This window comes from Phodopus roborovskii, unplaced genomic scaffold (assembly GCF_943737965.1).
Source record: "Phodopus roborovskii unplaced genomic scaffold, PHOROB, whole genome shotgun sequence".
In the NCBI taxonomy this organism is placed as follows: Eukaryota; Metazoa; Chordata; class Mammalia; order Rodentia; family Cricetidae; genus Phodopus; species Phodopus roborovskii.
In genome coordinates, this window is record NW_026126511.1 from 3024157 (window position 1) to 3043677 (window position 19521).

General features: G+C 46.8%; 1 protein-coding gene across 1 annotated transcript in view; it reads right to left on the minus strand.

Annotated features, from left to right (window-relative positions):
• Ipo5 (importin 5) overlaps positions 1–19128 on the minus strand; it is a 42696-nt gene extending 23568 nt beyond the window's left edge. The window contains exons 1-6 of the mRNA XM_051195211.1: positions 19100–19128; positions 11829–11939; positions 9330–9423; positions 4116–4196; positions 1857–2049; positions 48–150 (exon numbers count right to left, since the gene is read on the minus strand). Of these exons, the coding sequence (XP_051051168.1) occupies positions 48–150; positions 1857–2049; positions 4116–4196; positions 9330–9419 (467 nt within the window). The 5' untranslated portion in view covers positions 9420–9423; positions 11829–11939; positions 19100–19128. The remainder of the gene's footprint in view (positions 1–47; positions 151–1856; positions 2050–4115; positions 4197–9329; positions 9424–11828; positions 11940–19099) is intronic.
• Between the last annotated feature and the right edge of the window lie 393 nt (positions 19129–19521).

The following is a 19521-nucleotide window of genomic DNA, read 5'->3' on the forward strand; positions in this document are numbered from 1 at the left end:
TGTAAATGACATTAAAATCGTCAAAACATTAGAACAGACTTATATACCAGAATATGTGAAGGGCAGCTTCCCGAAGTCCCATGTTTTGTGAGCTGACCGAATCAAAGAGGAACTTCAAACCTTCAGGCCACTGGTTGTTGCCGTCCTCATCTACAAGTACAAAGTCCAGGCATGAAGTGTGCAACCCAAACTTCAAAATATTATGTATGCAGAGTGCGAACGCCAGCTGTGCTTGTTAAGAGTGCATTAGAGCTGCACTGCAGGTCCAAGGGACAACTGCCCACGGCCAGGGCTATGCTCCAGCTCAGATGGCACAGACAGCAGGACTTTCATCTGCCTAAGTATTTGGTTGTGCACGCATGCACACAAGCTGTTAGACAATCAAATTTAAAATCGAAGTAATCATTGCTTTAAACTGGAGAAAACACCAGGAACCCCAGGACCCATGGAGAAAGTCGACACAGTTCTCTTTTTTCAGGCAAGGCCTCAGTATAGTCACAGGCCAGCCAGCGTTCGCACACTGCAGCCAGCATACACTGTGCAGTAAGTGCTATAGGGTGTCATCAATGTCACTTAACAAGACTGAGAAATGGAAATTTTAAAATCAGACCTGGTGGTGCTGGCCTAAAGTCCTAACTACTCAGGAGGCTAAGGTAGGAAAACCACACGTTCAAGGCCAGCTTAGGGACAGTGGTAGAGTATTTTCTTTCTTTCTTTTTTTGACTAGCATTTATGAGGATTTACATTCAACCCTCTGCAAAAGAAAAAAGATTTTAGCCTAGAATGAAGTCCAGCTTATCTGTAACCCCAGCAGTTAGGTGGCTGAAGTTAAGGACTGCCCCATGTTAAGGCTAGCCTGGACATGTAAAGAGTAAACATACGAGGTAGCTTGCCTCTCAGGAGAGGCATTGCTCACACTGTGCAAGGGAGTCTGTCTTCTCTCTTTCTCTATTTTCTTCCTATTCCCCCAGCTTTTACAAAGCTGGACATTAAAGACAGACAGAAGCAAGCTCCTGGTCCTTCCTCCCATTTGTGGTTCAAGCATTAACTCCTAAGCTCGGAGAATGCTAGTCAAGTACGCTAGCTCAGAGTCGCACTCCAGGGGCAGTAAGACAGGTACAAAGGACAGAACACCCCCACCCCACACATCTACAGGTCTTCCCCATCGGATTTCGTTGTAGCTCAGTGGTAGAATATTTGTCTGGCACTTATAAGGTTGTGTTCCAAACTCAGGAAAGAAAAAAAAAAAAAAAAACACTTAAAATATCGGCATAGCAACACATGCCTGTGACCCCAGCACCTGGGATAAGGAGGCAGTCAGCAAGTTCAAAGCAAACCTGTGCTACATGAGACCCTGAATCACAAAACAAAACAAAAAAGTATACAATGGCACTTTGAATAGCAATTGTTAAAATTATCAGAACTAGATTTCAAAAACATCTGTAATTTTTGGCTTTAAGTATAGACTCTATAATCATATTCATTTTGGATAGAATAAACAGTTCTTTGGCATCTATAAATATTCTAAAAGGAACATGAGAGCTGGGCCTGGTGGCGCTCACCTGCTACCCAGCACTCGGGAAGCTGGAGCAGCACTGACTCAGTCTGAGGCCTGCCTGGCCTGTACAACGCCCTTCTCACACGGTGAGAGGCAAGAGGAGAGGGCCACACAGATCAGTACACACTTGTAACCCAGCACACAAAGCACAGAAGGGGCAGGGAACTGTATGTTCCAAGCCAATCTGAGCTGTACAGAGTTCTAGGACAACTTAGATTAATCAAGACCTTTGTCTTTTCAAAAAAGAAAACAACAAACACAAGCAAGAAATACGCCCTTCCCCACACTGCGCACACACCTATTAAATTCCTGGCCAATTCTGCAGCAATATCACAAATTTTCTTCCTCATGCTAGATTGTGTTTCCATCTGAATAATCATTAGCAGTTCACTCTTGATGGCAGTCTGGACATCTGATGGAAGAGTTGGATAGACTTCATCGAATGCAGAGGACAAAAGACGTCTTAGGAGAACAGCGGCCATTTGTCTAGCCTATAAATAGATAACACTGCTATTAACGTCATGTCTTACCAGAGAAAATATTTCCAACCGTCTGACATTGACAGGTTTCACTGCCCTACTTTTACAGTCCATTTTAAAGCACCTTTTACTCTTTAAAGGCATGTAATCCCTTCTGTAGTTCTTATAGTTTATCCAGAAAGCACAGCTAGGAAACACCAACACAAGAATTCAATGCAACATCTTGCCTTGATACGTCTAGAGACCTGCCAATCACCTTCCGGCCTGGCATTGCTCTATGGCAGAAGCTTTTCCGACTTAACTGCCCTTCTTCAGGCAGTCTCTGCTGTAAAACGTTATGAGCTCATTTCTCTTTGATTCTCTAGTGTGAGCAAACCCACAAGCTCCCAGTGTCTACACGTGAATGTGTGCACCTTAGATTCACAGTCTAAAACCTGTGGAGTGCTGTTCACTAAGATGGCTTCTGTGTAATACTGAGTTTATCAAGAGAAAAAGAAAGGAGAAAGGTCGAGACGAATGACACAATCAAGATGGAGCCTGACTCACAGCCACCATCTATCCTGCCCATCATCACGTCACAACTAGGTGTTGCTGCTGACGATGGCCCGAGTTTCTTCACACTGCTCTGAGTGACTCAGAGTACAGAAGCACTGGCTGTCATCTCTTCTGTGAAAAAGGGGGGGGGGGGGGCTCCTTTATACTGTTTTCTAAGTATGACAATCACACACCACCAGAAGCACTTAGGTGTGCTGCGATTGCTCAAACCCTCTGTGTCCTCTCCGTATGTAAGGGGTGTAGGCAGGGTGGGCTTTCTAGACCTGCGCATTAGACACCTCCCAAAGTCAGAGGGCTCCAATACTATAAGGATGTCATTACTTTATGGTAAAAGCAATGGAAATTAGGTACTTACTAAACACTCAAGAGTAGCAAACTCTTAAGAGCCCAGCAAATAGCTCCAATTTGCCACAAGGGAAATGCATTAAAATCCAGTACATCTGAACCTCATACATTAATAATTCACTGAAAATCCAAATCCCTTGGCTGGTGGGCAAGGAAGACTGCCAAGTGAGACCTTTTTAAAGGTGGGCTGCAGAGATGGCAAAGTGCTTGTGGTAACGTCTGCTTATAAATCCCAGCACTGGGAAACCAGGACCGGGGAAACCAAATGACTTGCTGACTGGTCCTTCTAGCCAAATCAGTGAAAGATCTGATCTCAAAAAAAGGTGTAATGTAATTATGGAAGAGACCCGAATCGGGCTCTGTCCTCCAAATACACATGCACACACACATAAAGACCAGGATCTGGCATGTCTCTTTTTGGGTACCCACCCCCGTTGTATTTAAATTAACATTAAAATGGTACTTCTAAAATACATACATTACACACACTCACGCTAAACAAACAGCCAATGTGCACAGTGGCACTGGGTCTCTGAAGTGCCAGAGAGCCCAGTCTAGAGACCCTAAAAGCCAGCCGCTCTCACGTTCCCCTTCACCACACACGCTTATATGCACACACACTTTGTAAGTCATTTTCAAAGTATGTGACTAACACTACAATGCCGTGTAAGGGGCTGGAGATGGCTCAGCAGGTCTTTGCTGTTCTGGAGAAAAACCTGCTTCCATCCCCAGCACCCACATGCTGGTTCACAGTGCTCCACAGGTACTTATGTGGTGCACATATATTCACCCATACAAAACACCCATGTACACAAAATACATCAATCTCAAAATTTCCCCAAATACTTTCACATACAACTTTCTTTAGAATGATAGTTCAATGGAAGAAACCCATTTTTATAGCTACAGAAATTATTTTCTGTGTGTAATGCCAAGCACTTATGAAGAGGCCAGGATGGTGAATTTCCAGGTCAGCCTGGGGTACACTCATCCACATATCTCAAAACTGAATAAACAAAAAAATAAAATTTAAAAGCAATTATACATGAAGCTACTTTTATCTACTTTAAATATATCTATGATGTGAAAAGGAAATTCGCACATTGGGTAACGAATTGTTGAAATTCTTCATCGCACTCAGACCATCACCTAAAGCTGTAGTCTGTTAAGAGTATTACCTCCTCAGCAGCTGTTGTATTTCTGATGGCTTGTAGGAGGAATGTGATCTTGGACTGGCCTGGGATGTTCTCATAGGTTTCCTGCATGACAGATAAGGAAAGGTTGGAATACAATGTTACAACATCCTAGGAGCAAATCAAGACCGGGCTGCAGCCAGTCAGCGCTGATGGGAGCACCGCCCTTGGTGATGTGAAGTCCCGACCGCGAGCAGGGCTCTCACCTCCTCCTCTGCACGTTTTCAGAGCTTATGTCCTCTGAGCAACAAAAATTCATGTCTCACATCGTAAGAAAATTGTCAACTGTGGATCTAGAAAGATGGCCCAGGAGTTAGAGCAGACTGTCCTTGCAGAGGACCTGGGTTGGTTACCAGCATAGACCCCGTGGGTCCCCACAGTCTAATCCAGTTCCAGGAACTCCGACACCCTCTTCTAGTCTCCATACACAATTTTTTTAAAAAAACACTATCAAATATAGCAAGCATAATATAACATCACTAAATCACTTTGATATCACCTGATATTCTAGGAAACTATCTTGTCAACACTTTTGCAGACTACGGAGAGTTGGTTCAAATCATAATTACACATCAACATCAAATAGATACCTTAGATAAAACAGAAAAAGGAAAGTACTCAAATTCTTTATGTTGTATTTTCAGGGAAGGATTATTCTAACACCTTACTATATACTTTTAAAAAACAGACAACACTCAATACTGGGGAGCAGGGACACACACACACACACACACACACACACACACACACACACACACACACACACCTTTAATCACAGTGCTCGGAGGCAGAAGCAGGCAGATTTCACAGAGTTTGAGGCCAGCCTGTTCTACAGTGCAAGTTCCAGGACAGCTAAGGCTGTTGTCTTAAAAACAAACAGCAAACAAAACACTCAAACAATAAAACAAACAAGTTGTTAGAATAGATCCCAAACAAGCCTCAACTTAGGTAGAAAAGAATTCACGTGCAGAAAGGCTAACAATGGGCCTTTCACGGGCTCATTGCACCATATCCTGCATCTTTTTACCTGGAAAAGCTGTTAGCAAAACATCTCCTTCCGCCCACTCACAGTAGGTACTAACTTCGTAGCAGTCTTAAACATGAAGACCATGCCTGCTGTCACTGGGTTTTCAAAACTAACACAGGAGGGCAATCAAGCCTGCTTTGAACCTATTCCTATCCAAGTGCTCCCGAGCACCTCTGAGACAGACAGACAGGGCAATCACGTTATACCTTCAATGACTTAAGATGAAAGAGACATCGATAGAAACCTCATCTTCCAAGGCAACCATCCTTCAAATCTCTCTGGGTTTCATTCCTGGGGCCAGCCTACTCACAGAGTTCTGTTTATACAGGCTCACCCGTCTCTACACTCAAACATTTTAGTCTGAGCAAAGATGGGTCTTTACAAGGAAGGTGGACCTAAGACCCACCATCCATTCCACCTTAATAAGACATAGCATCAGCTAAGAAGCTGAGCCGATTTTAATTTATGTAAAAGATATTCACAAGGCTGATTACAAAAATGGATATGTATCTTGAATTTTTTCACTTAATTTTTACCAAAGCAACTCAAAATCCGGCAAAGCTGTGTCTAAAAAAAGTCTCATAGATCTGGTTGTGGTGGTTCGTGCTGTAATTATGGCACTTTTGAGAGCATAACAACGCCTGGAGTTCAAGGCCAGCCTGTGTTACAGGGTAAAAAAACGCTTGTCTAAAAAAAAAAAATAATAAGCCAGCTACAAACTACCCCAAGTAACAAGTCCCAATCAAAGGGAAGTCCTACGGGCCTGTAACAATGTAACAAGTATCTCTTCATTCCTTGTATCCAGCACTCAAACCTACTGGAGAGGCTAAGATTACCATTAACTTGTAAATATCCTTGGTTATTGAAAATGATTTCTCCCCTGGGCAATCATTCTTGAAAACCCAGCATATCTTGCTGGGCAGGGATGGTGCATGCCTTTAATCCAGAACTTGGGAGGCATATGTAGGCAGATCTCTGAGTTCAAGGCTAGCCTCATCTACAGAGCTAGTTCCAGGACAGCCAAAGCTGTTACACAGAGACTCAGTCTTGGATAAAAAGACACAGCATAATTTCTGATGATTGCCATCTTTACCCAGCTGGGACCACCGGTGGGTGTCACTATGCCCATTTGTACACAGAATTAAGTCAAGTATTCAACATTGGTTCCAGGATGAATTATAATTTCATGATGGAAAAATTCAGTATGAATGGCATCAAACTCCTAAAAAGAGGGTCTGTCCATTTATTTGTATGTCCAACGGCAACAGTGGGAAACATGTTACATCCACATCAACAGAATAGCAAGGTTATGGCTTAGCAGAAGGAACAAGCTGGAGTCCAGCCTATCTTCTTAGTCTAGACAAACTTACACAAGGGCAGACATCGACTTTGTTCTTTTTTCTATACCAAATATCCAGGACATTGAATTACAACAAAGACTATTCCTAGCATTACTCTGGTATGTCCAGTGTCCATTACTAACTTGGGGCAAATAAAATTCCGACACTATTTGATCCCACTCTACATAATCACACATGTCAAGATTTTTGGCTGCTTTCCCTGCCCACAGAGGAGAAATGTTAAGTAGTCATGTCACTTGTCCCATAAACATTTATGACAGCTCCTTGCAGGAGAAATGCAAAGAGGGAAAAAGGAACCCCTTAATCAAGTACAATGTTATCCTTCTTCAACATAAATATTAGTGATGAGAAATAAAGAACTAAGATTCACATACAATCAGTAATACACTAAGTCAGATTAAAAATCCAGTGATAAATACCACGGATGTCTTTGAATTGCTTGTCAATTATTTAATTGCTTACTCATGTTAATTACTGTATTCTGAGACATACAAGCATTCAAACTCATTTCTTTCTTTCTCTCTGTGTGAAGTAGGGTCTCTATGTAGCCCTGCCTGGCAGGACTGGAAAACAATAGACCAGGCTGGCCTTGAACTCAGAGATCCTCCTGCCTCTGCCTCTCCAGCTCTGTAATTAAAGACTTGTGCTAACAAGTCAAAATCATTCCCTTAGACATGAGAAACATTTTCTGAAAAGATGGAAAGTCCTTGTAGACTGGGGGAGGGGGGTGTTTCCCAGAAGACTTAGTCTTTCATCAATGACTTCAACAAAGCACAGTATGACTTTCATTGTATTTGAACTCATTTATGAGTAAAAGTGACCAAGAGTTTGATATCTGTATGTCAACTAAGTATTTTTATTTTGGCTGAGTAAATTACAAATATATTCACAGAACCTATGCCATTTTTTTCAGCTCCAGAAAAACAGTTCCCTATTTGTTTTTATCAGAATTGGTATTCAATTTTGTTTAGGTTACTTATAAGAAGGCTTATTTCCCCAGGCAAAAGGAGGGTGCTGAGAGCTTGGAGCAGCCATTTTCCCTCAAATATCTGCTTAGACTATATGGTATCAAGTAGTGCCCCCCCCAAATTTACTTTTTTCAAACTAAGAATAATTCTGTATCACAGTACTTACTTAATATCTGAATGTTTTCACTAGAAATACAGACTGAAAGAACTAACAGTACTTATTTCCAATTGTTCTTTATGAGAAATTTGCTGAATGCTACTAACTATCCCTAAAGTGATGTAAGAGATAAAAGATTTACAACAGGCACCAAATTGAATTCAAGCTGAACCAGACACTGGTATTTAGTTCAATAGAAGAGAGATTCCCCACCAGGCTTGACAATAGAGACTCAAGCAACTGGAGGGGAGGGGGTTGAATTAAACTAGCTTACTAATTACAATGCAGTTCTGCTCTGCAACACATGGAAATTTCTATTACAGGGTGGGATTAAGAACTTGCTTTGGTTTAAAAAAAATTTCCTCGAGTTTGCACAAAGTATCAAAATGTTTAGCATCATCATATCCCAAGTGCAAACTGTTGCAAGTAATACATGTATACTACTCTAAATACATATACTACCTTAAAAATAAGCCCTGCAGAAAAGGATGTACTTCTGAGAGCAGTACTCTTTGAAAACACTAGAAGCATCAGTTACCCATGCATAAAGAGATGCTGATACAAATAATGTGCCCCATCTATATAATGTAAGGTCTTCTAGGTGACAGAGTGGAATGAACTGAGTGGAAAAACCAAACTGCAGAGTAACGTGTATTCAGGTAACACTGATGTACACATGAATGCTTGCTAAGATACATTTCCCAGGAAGACTCAGCAAACACGTGCAGCATGGGTTAAATACTATGCCTTGGGTGAATAAGGCGGGCATGGGAAGTGTAGGCAGGGTTACTGTCACAAGTTTGAGAGCCTGTGTGAACTTAAGTCGTCCCCTCTCCCCAAATCAACTTTTTTTTTTTTTTTAAGCCACAGTCTCTGTTTCATACAGAGGTAAATCTCCCCCAACACGTTTAGCTACTAAACTACTAAGTGTGCCGGGGAAACATCCTTTCTACTCAAGGCAGAATTAACTCTGCTTTAAAAAGAAAAGACAGCTCTCAAAACTTCAGATCGATAAATACAAAAAAAAAATAAATAAAATAAAAAGGCATGTCCACTTCACTAGCTACATGTAAAAAAATAAAATGAAGTGCATGTGTGCCCTGGAAAGGTACCCAAACCTTTACCCTTCAGCGAGCCTTCCCGGTCGCAAAGCACCGCACCTCTCAACTTTCCTAGAAGTCACCCCAGAGAAAAGCGGGCTCCAGCGTTAACAATGTCTCATCCCCGTCCGGATGCTGGCACCGCTAGCCTGCAAAGGAGCTTACAGCTGCGCCTCGGAACCCAACCTCTCCTCGAGCCGGAGCGGGGGCCGGGCCGGGCCGGGCCGGGCCGGGCCGGGCGAGCGCAGTGCCCGGTCCACCCCATCCGCCGTCACCCCGGCGCCCGGAGCTCCGGCCGGCCGGCCGGGCGGGCGGGGCGGCGCGGTCAGGCGCGGCGGCACGTGTGTGCGTGCGCGGCCCGGCGCGGGCAACCGGCGCGGCGGCTGCACGGGCCGGAAGGGCGGGCGGGCGGGCGGGCGCACGTGGGCTGCGGGGCCGCTGCCCGCCGGCCGGGCCCGAGTGCGCCGCTCGGCCGCCGGGGCTGCGAGGGCCGGGGCTCCGGGGCTCCGGGGGGCCGGGGGGCGGGGGCCGCGGCTCGGGCGCGGATCGGCGCTCCGGGCGGGGCGGGGCGGCGGGGCCCGCTTACCTCCGCCTGTTTCCGGACCACATTGTCGGGGCTGAGCAGGTTTCCCAGGAGCAGGTAGAACTGTTGCTGCTCCGCCGCGGCCGCCGCCATTGCGCTAGGCGTGAGGGGGAGAGAGAGAAGGAGGGAGCGGTGAGGCGCGGGCGGGCGGGCGGGCGGGCGCGCGCGGGCGGGAGGGCTGGGGGCGGGCCCAGCGCGGCGACCGGCACCAGCGGCAGCGGCGGCAGCGGCGGTGGCGGCGGCGGCGGCGGCGGCGGCGCGGGCGCGGGGCTGAGGGGCCGGGCGCTCAGGGGCGGGGCCTCGCGCCCTCTCACCCCGCCGCCCGCCGCCCCATTGGCTCGCGGCTCCCCGGGGGGCGGGGCCGGGCCCGAGCCCGCCCCCACCCGGCGCCGATTGGCCACGCGCCCCGCGGCGGCGTCACTCCGGCGCGCGCCGGGAGGCGGGGCCTGCGGGCGTGTGAGCGTGTGGCTGCCGGCCTGCGTGGATGCAAGGGTGCATGCATGGATGGATGGGCGGGCGGGGACCGGGTGGGCTGGGGAGGAGCCGATCCACCCGGCCGGGCCGCCTCCCGGGGCGTGAGGCCGGGCCTGGGAGGAGGAGCCTGCTCCGCAGCGCGGGAGATTTCGGCGCCGCCGGCTGCCCCGGGTCCCCCGCCCCCACCCGGCCCGAGGCAGGCAGACCCGGCCGACCGCCCCAGCCGCTCCTCCGCAGTGTCTGTCTGTGTGCCTGTCTATGTGTCTCCTCTCTCCACCCCAGTGCTTACACGCTAGCTTAGCATCTTAGCTACAGCATCGGTCTTCCTTTCTAACCCGGCCGCCTGAGCCGGAGAGAGCAGGCAGGGTCCATCCAGATCAAAGGATTTGGAGGAAGAAGCCTACTCACGGCCACTCACCCCCGACTGACAGGATCCAAAGAAAAATGAAAGGTGGTCCCAAGTTAGAAACTGGTTCTGCAAAATAGGTGTGCCGGCTTCCAGTGGAGAGAGGACCCATCCGGGCTGTGGCGCTCACAGCTCAGGGCTAACCCCAGTGCTTCTGCCCAGACTCTGCTGAGAGCCTACTGTGTGTCTAAGCATTGCCTAGGCCCAGGGTGACAGGGAACAGAACGCATCTCGTGTCAAAAGGACACGGCCCCCCCAAGTCTTAGGTTTCCAGAGCATGTGGCGTGCAGGTGCAGCTCAGCAACTCACGGGATTTAACCTGAAGGGTTTTTTTTTTTTAATTTCTTGTTGGCGATTCTGCCTTCTTCAAAGCCCGGAGCCAGGTCCTGGGGTCCACTTGGAATTGTGAGCGCCAGCCATGGTCTTTACAATGACTTTAGTTGATTTGTGGAGGTAGTTCCCCCGCTCTAGCCTCAGCTGCTACACTGACAGAGTTCTTTCTCTGCAGGGGGCCAGCACAACTGTTTTGGAGAATTGGTTTCCCACACGGAATTCGTTCTCTGACCGCATTATATTTTTTCAAGGTGGGGCCATTTCATAATTTGGAGTCGATTAATTTTGATATATACATGTATTTATGTGTGCGAATATTTACATGATTCTAAGTAGGCTTCTTCCTCATTCAAAGTTCTTAAATTGAAAGAAATCACATACTAACCAATTTTTAATTAACTAGGGTAAGGATGAAATAAGACAAATTATCTAGAGGCTTGCTGGGGGGGGGATGCCTGATTTCTACTTTTTTCTCAGTACCTGCTATATTTTATACATACATACATAATTTTAAATGGCAGTCTATACATTGCATTATCTGCAGGGATTGGAGATATAGTGTCAGCTGGTAGATTGCTTGCCTAGCAAGTTTGTACTCTTAGTGATAGTTGTATTATAAGGGGGGGGGTGTGTGTGTGTTCGGTTTTTTTTTTTTTTGTTTGTTTGTTTGTTTTTGTTCCCTGAGACAGGGTTTCTCTGTGTAGCCTTGACTATCTTGGAACTCACTCTGTAGACCAGGCTGGTCTCAAACTCAGATCCTCTGCCTCCCTGAGTGCTAAAGGCCTGTGCCACTGCCTGGCTGTATTATCAGTTTTAGTTTAGTTTTGCTTGTTGAGTCAGGGTCGAATTGTATACAGCTCAGGCTGGGCTAGAATTTACAGAGATCATACTGTCTCCATCTCCCAGGGACTGAGTTATTACCTGTTGATAATAAAAAGGTGTCTACTTCAAAAGGAGATATGTCTTTAAATGTTTAAAAGTGCAAAAAGCACTATAATAGGACATTAATAACTTTATATTGATAACATGCACAAATAGTATATTGAGTTAAAATCTATTAATGAAATGTTTATATAAACTATATTATTACATATATTGATCCTTTCAGCTGTCTCTCGTTAAAGTATGGCTAGTTAGAAATTTAGAAATAACATGTGGTTTGCATTTTCTGGCTTCTATTTTACTTCTGTAGGATAGGACTTTTCAGGAATAAAATAACTAAACATAGTTCCTTATATACTTTGTCATTTAGATTAACTAAAGGACTTGGGATAAAAAAAGTCAGTTACCGTCCAGTGTTTTCTGTTGCTCCCGGTTTTTTGACTTGATCCTCAGGGATTGGGAGGCATGGCACAGCACTTTCTGAGCGGTGCTCCTTGCTTAGGAATCTCCTTTCCCTGCTGGTTTGACATAAGCAGAATTGGGAAGCTTTAGAAGGAAGTTTCTAGGGTCAAATATGATGGGTAAAATAAAAACTCACAAGGGACATGGTGGCTAATGATGCACACCTTAGTCCCAGCACTCAGGATGAACCGAGTTTGATCCCTAGGACCCACAGGAGGTAAACAGAGCACTGACTCCCCCCAAGCTGTCTATTGGTGTCTACACACACATACACAAAACTCTCTTACTCACACTCATACACACTCATACACACACTCATACACACACACTCTCACACACACAAAAATAAATGGTATAAGGAAGTTAAATCAAGCACTGGCCAAGGGCTAAAGAAAAATAGAATTTTTAGGATGATGACTCCATTTAAATGTGGCAAATAGATTTAAATAGTCCCCTTTGCTGCATTTTAAACATGAAATAAAAATAGACTTTAACAGAAGGGTTTCATTTTTAAGATTAATGTTTTTACTTAGAACACAAATATGTTGAAAGTAAAAGAATGGAAAAAGACAAATCATACAAACAGTTCCCAAAAGGAGGCGCGGGGGCAGAGGGTGGCTTGAGGGCTGAGTGGATTGGGCAGCTGAAGCCTGAGGCCCTTGAGTTTCACATCAACCCAGGTGCTACCTCAAAAAGCCAAGGGAGTTCAATCCTTGGAATCCGAGTAAAGGCAGGGGAAAACCAACTTCCTACCTGGTTGTTCTCTGAACTCTGTGTGACACACTTACACCCACGTGCATACATCACACACACATTTCTAAAAAAAAAAAAAAAAAATGTCATTTGTGATGGGATATTTTCCTTGTGTGTTTTTCCAGACAGGTTTTCTCTGTGTGGGTCCTGGAACTCTGTAGATCAGGATGTCCTAGAACTCAAAGAGATCCACCTGCCTCTGCCTCCTGAGTACGGGAATAAAGTTACAAAGTGTTACAAAAGGGCCACCAATTGGAATGATACAGTTTAAAGGTTTTTTTTTTTTTTTTTGTATTAATCTGTTTTTATGTAAACAAAATAAAACCCACATGTTTGTGCAAGTGGGTGAAAATGTGAGTATGAAGACGGACAGGGAGGGGGCTCTCCCTCCCACCACGTGGGCCTCCGAGGTTGAAGTTGGGGACTGATTTGGCAGCACCGTGCCTTGACTGGCTGATCTCTCCTGCCAGGCCAGATGTGAACGTTTTAAACACACGTAGCTAACAAGAAGGCCCAAATACACAAAGTAAAACCTGACCCACATAAGAAATAAGACAATGCAGCGAGAACAGTTTGTGACTTCAGTGCCGACGGGTTAACGGGCACATAGATAGAAGACGATAGAGACAGGACACACTATAAATCCAGTGTCTCTTCTAGATCTTCACAGGACTCTCCACCCAATGGAAGCTAAGAGTACACATCCCCCCCCCCCCCCAGTGCATATGCAGCATGGACCCTGTTTTTCAAAGGTTGGAATCATAAAACTCTGGCTCTCTGACCACAGTAGACTGAGATTAGATATCAAGACTACAAGAAATCAAAGAAATGGACATGTATGTGGAGATGAACCAGTTCACCCTCCAATGGCGGCTACGTTAAAGAACACACAAGAGAAATTAGAAAACACCAGAGAAGAATGATAAAGCCATCAGACAGCAGCTCTTACAGAACCTCCTGACAGCAGGCTCACAGGGAAATAGAGATGTAAACACCTACGTAAGAAAAGGCCCAAGATGCTAGGAGGGATGGTTTCTTCCAGAAATCACAGCAGCCTCCCGATTTTCCTGCCGCCATCACCCCAGTGCTGGAATTAACAGCACTGTGTCGCCATGCCTAGCTCCCAAGTGTTTGCAAAGGTCCTGTGATGATTATTTTTTTTTTTTTTCCAAGTTGTAGAACCCAGTTGTCTGGTAAAAAGGCAAGGCTACTGCTGTGAAGGGATGTGAGGAATGTGATTTAGCATTTTTAATTAATCAACTTAGTAGAACAGATAACCCACCGTGTGGTGTGTTCGTTTCTGCAATCAACTGAGGCCCTAAAAACCATGAGATGAACTCAGCAGTGAATGAACTGTTAAGACCGTTCTAGAAAGTGACAGCAGACACAAACACGCAGTTACTCTATGAAATGCCTAGAAGGAACGGTTGCCATGTGCCTGGGTTGGGACAGAGGGGAGAAGAGGTCAGGGAGTAGAATACTACTGATAGTCATGTAGCTTCTTTGGGGGTTGCCATAGTTACTTCAGCTGTCTACTTGGCACAACCCAAGTAAGAGTCACCAAGAAAGAGTGAGCTTCAACCGAGGAGCTATCCAGTTACAGATTAGCCTGTAGGCAAGCCTGGGGGGGGGGATTTGCTTGGTTGTTAATGGGTGTGGGAGAGCCAAGCCCATGACGGGAAGGTTGAAAATCAGTGGCGTGAGCTGCTAAGCAGCCATTCTCCATTGGTTTCTGCTTCAAGGTTCTGCCTCGTTCCTACCTTGCCCCCCCCCCATGATAGACTGTAGTTTATGAGGTACAGTAAATTCTTTCCAAACTGCTTTCGGCCATGGTGTAGCAAGCGGAGAGCACTCTAGGACTGGAGTGGCGAAGTCTCACGACTACAGCAGTGGTAACGGGTGTTCAGTTCTGAATATTCTAAACTAACGGGTGTGAGCTTCAGAAGGTTGGACTTAGGCTGCGCAGCCAGAAACCTGAGTCCGGTCACACGACCTATGTATGACCTGTGTGGTGGAAGGAGAGAACAGACTCCCCAAAATTGTTCTCTGACAGCCTCAGGCACTGAGTCACATGAACTCCGACATACATATGTGCCAGCCCACACACATGCAATAAACAACTAAATTTAAAAAAAAAAAAAATTCGAACCAAGACTGGTGGTGCTCTCGGGAGGCAGAGGTGGGCCCATCTCTGCGAGTTTGTGACCCGTCAGGTCTACATAGCAAGCTCCAGGCTAACCAAGACCCACAGTGAGACCTTGTCTCAAGAAATCAAAGTACAAATCCCCCCACCACCAAAAAAAAAAACCAAACCAAAAACTAAACGGGAAACTTTCACCTTTACGACACACGGATTATATTCCAATAGTTGTTATTTGAAAATACAAATCTGAAGGCAATTGATCCTGACTCAGCTAAGGAATCTTTCCTGTCATTTCTCGGCGTCTTTCACTTGTGTTCTGAGTGTTTGCAAGGCAGCATTGGTGACTCTCGGGCCTCTGAGCACCCCTTGCCAGTATTTGGGGAGAAACAGAACAGGGCGACTCCAGCAGGACTCCACCTATGTGTTTTCCTTCCCTCCTTTGTGGCCCACAGGGAATTCCTCACCTTGGGATGCTCAGATAGGCTTTGCCCCAAGCCCTGCCATGGCACACCCAGGGAACAGTAACCGTGTGACGTCACATCTCAGACCCACGGCTACCGGCAAGACAGACTAAGTTTAGCAGCCTCAAGGACTTCCTGTCCCTTTTCCTCACTTGCGTCCACCCTATGCACTACGTTAGGATTTAATGAACATCTTGATCACTTGTATCTGGAATGGATAATGGATGGCGCGTGCTGCAAGGCTGGGAAGGTTAAACGCTAAGTCTGAAGGCAGAGTTTCCTCTCTCCCTCTCCGTTTCTCTTTCTTCCTGGGATCTTGCTGTGTAAAACCACAGGCTTCTTGCCTCCACCTCCTTAGTGGTAGGATCACAGGCACGTCCTACACAGCCGCACGCTTGTCCTACACACCCTCATGCTTACGTCCTTGGAAGGGAATGAGACAATGAACAGGTAAACCAAGAAGATAATTTCCTACAGTGATGAGTGACTGAATAGTGGGATCTAGAGTGGCTGGAGTGGGGGTGGGGTGTCACATCGAGGCTGTGGTCTTTGGAGAGATTTTATGCAGAAAAAAAAAAAAAAAAAAAAAAAAAAGCAAGGAATGCAGGGAGCCGCACAAGAGCTCTTAGGTGAAAATTAGTCAGGTAGTGTACATGAGAGAGAAGCACATAGCCCCCAACATTTAAATTGCAGACCACACAGTCATGCCTGGCTCTTTATATGGGTGTGGCTCCAACTCAGGTCCTTACACTTTAAAAACCAGTGCTTTGTGAGTGCCCTGACTGACCTCAGGCTCTCTATGTAGCTGAGGCTGGTCTCGAACTCTGAAACTTCTGCCTCCACCTGATAGGTGTGCCCCCACCAGGCCTGGATTTCTCTCCCTTTGTGACTGCAAACATTTCTTTATTCTTAGGAACTCACTAATGAGTGGGGAAACCTTTGTCTGGACAAACACACACATCGCTTTTCGCTTGGTCAGGGGCAGGGACTTGGTTTAGTGCATCAAGCAGGGACTCACTCACATAGGGTTGGGGTAGGGGGTGGGAACCTTAGGATGGGGTAAGGTGATGTGAAGAGAAAGGGCCAATAGTATTTCACCAAGCTAGTGGTTAGCTACACAGGGGGCAGGCCTTGCTGAGTCACTCCCATGTGGAGGTTACAGGCCAAAGACAGGTTGTCAAACTTTAGCCAGGCTCAGGAAGTTCCACTAGGCCTCGCACCCAGGCCTCTTTAGGCCCAACAATCTTTGACAAAGGTTTTATTTTCTTTTTAGCTATTTCTTCCACATCAAGAGAAGTAAAATTACTCAATATAAAGGGAATACTTCAATTTCCTTTAAGATTTTAAAAATATGTATTATTGTGTGTGTACATGTGCATGATGTGTGGTTGTGTGTGTGTGGATGTGTGTGTGCATATGTGTGGATGTGTGTGTTTGTGTGTGCACATGTGTGTGTGTCTGTGACTGAGTGTGAATGTGCATGGTGTGTGGATGTGGGTACATGGTGTGCGTGTGCATGGCAATCGTGAGGTCAGAGGACAACTCTATGGAGGGTTGTCTCCTGCCTTTACAGTGGGGGACCTTTGGGGCCCAAGGTCTTCAAGCTTGAGCAGCAAGTCCCTTCACCTCGGCCACCTCACTGCCCTGTTCTCTTTAATTGTGAGCTGTTCTGACATCTGATCTACTTCTCTTCCTTAGCAAGCCGGAGTTAAAGCCTCGCCCGGAGAGCGAGATCAAAATAGGACCCAGACACTTAACACGCTGACACCTACCGCCTTCACCTAAGCATTTACATGCTTTGTTTTGTTCATGCTCACGTTTTTTGTTTGAGCATTCAGAGTGACAATGGTACCCTCCCTCTTGAGGAATGTTCCGGGTGTAGGGATGTGTTTTCAGGTCTGTATATCTTGTGAAATCAGATGGAAGTGAACTGTGGAGAAACGATATTGTATTGGAGAACACACTGGGAAAATGGGCAGAAAGTCAAAATGTACTTTGAAAAGTGGGTGGGTGCTCAGGAGAGCTTTTGAAAACATTATTATGTATGTGAGTGTGTGCATGTGTGAGTGAGTGTGTGTGTGTGGTGTTTTGTGTTTGTGTGTACATGTGTGTGTCTGACTTGAGTGTGAGTGTGCATGTGTGTGAGTGTGCGTGTGTCTGGTGTTTGTGTTTGTGTGTGCGCATGCGTGTGTCTGTGACTGAGTGTATATGTGCATGTGTGAGTGTGCATGTGTGATGGTGTGTGTGCGTGTGCTGCAGCACACACGTGGAGGTCAGAGGACAGCTCTGTGAGTGGGTTCCCTCCACCTTCGTGTGAGCTCCAGCATGGGAAACACTTTGTGAACCAACCCAGCCCCCAGCCCTTTACAGCTTTTGAAAGACCTCAAAGCCATGAGTTACTTTCTCCTCTGTGGTGAGGAAAGTGTAAACACTGAGCCTCAGGGTCAGGAACCCCTGGCTCCGGTCCCCCTGTGACCATTAACCACCTGCAATCTCGGTGGGGTGTGTGTGTGTGTGTGTGTGTGTGTGTGTGTGTGTGTGTGTGTGTGTGCTGGGAGGCTTGGGCCAGTTCCTTGGGGCGCCTTCCTGCCTTTGAGGGTTGATTGCCAGGTGGCCATCCATTGTGCTGTAACAGAGCATCCCCCAGAGCAGCCAGCTCCTTGGCTCCTTGGGTTGTTCGTCCTGGAGCTCAGATTTGTGTCCCCACATCTCCCCCTGCTTTTCCCTGTCCTCTGCCATCCTTTGTGGTGACTACTAACAGAAAGGCCAGCTGCCTTTGCTTGCCAGCCACTTGCTATTTGTGTGCGCAAAAACCCAGGAAGCCAGGGGTAGAAGATGCTATGACACTACTAGGAGGAGCAGACCACATTCCCTGAAGAGCAGCACACAAAATAGCAGCACACAAAATAGCAGCACACAAAATAGCAGCACACAAAATAGCAATTATCTGGCCACTTACTTACTTCATTTAATTTTTTTTTTTTTTGAGACTGTTTCATGTAGCCCAGGCTGGCCTTGGGCTTGTTATGTAGCTGAGGATAACCACGTTTGTTGGAGGGAGAGGCTTCTTTGAGACAAGGTCTTGCTCTGTACCCGATTGGTTTGGGACTCAATACACAGGCCAAGTCGGCCTCGAATCCGGAGTGGATCCGTTTGCTTCCCTGAGCTGGGGTCACTGTCATGAGCTGTCACATCTGGCTTTCTGGGCTTCTGGGTGCTGGGAATTGAGCTCAGAGCCTCATGCCTGCTGGAGACCCACAGTCTCCATTGGGTTCCATTTTATGACCGTGTCTCAGCTCTCTCTAGAGCTGACACAATGCTCCAAAGCTGGCTCTCCTCACACTCATGAGACAGACCTCTTGGGAAGCTCCGCAGAGTGGAGGCATTGGCTCTTTATCTGATCATTTTCCTTGGATGGTGAGGACTCTAAGAAGCACACGCACTCACTCGGGCGTTTCCTTACGCCCCGTTTTGGTTCCTGGGTGATTGGTCGGGTTTCCCCACAGTGAAGATGAACTGTTTCCCCCTGGTTTACTTGACTAGTCTCTGAGATGGGATGTGCTCACTGCCAAAGGACACAATGATAACGCCCGGCCAGGAAGGCCCAGAGACATGAGACAGAGCATGGGTGGGCGCCTGGGAAGTCATTCCACTGAGGTGACGGCCAGCCTGCCTTTCAAGTACCTCTTTTCTACTGGAATGAGGGGAGAACGTTCCGGGGGATCCAATTTAAATTACTCGGTGGGGAGGAGGTGAAGAAGTCAAGAAATGAACATCAGGGTTACAAAGGAAACTAGGTCTGTCTGTCACGCAGGAAACAAAGAGTGGAAACCAGAGGGAGGGCCGCTGGACCACTTACTTGGGTGTTGCAAAGATCCTGGTCAGGAAAAGTAGCTGTGCTCATACATGGGCCCTGTAAGGTTGCTCCCCGGAACCACCTGCGAGAGATAAAGCCGGCCTCTGACTGCGGTGACACGTGGGTCACCAGGCCATCAGTGGGGTTCACAGAAACAGTGCGGCCAGCTGAGGGTACCCCTGCTTCACCCCTTCACCCTTGGTTTCTGTCTACTAGACTTTCAAATTCACTTCCTCTGATGTCCCCTCCCTCCCCCCACCCAAGACGCTGCACTTCCCACCCTGGGGAGCAGGACAGCCGAAGGAGCCCCCAGACCTCAGCCAGGAATCCCTCCCCTCGCGGACCCCCTTGGGCCTTCGCTGTCTGAAGGGAGCTGAGTACTTACAGTAGTCAAGGCTGTTCTCCACACTGTGCTTGCTCCGGTC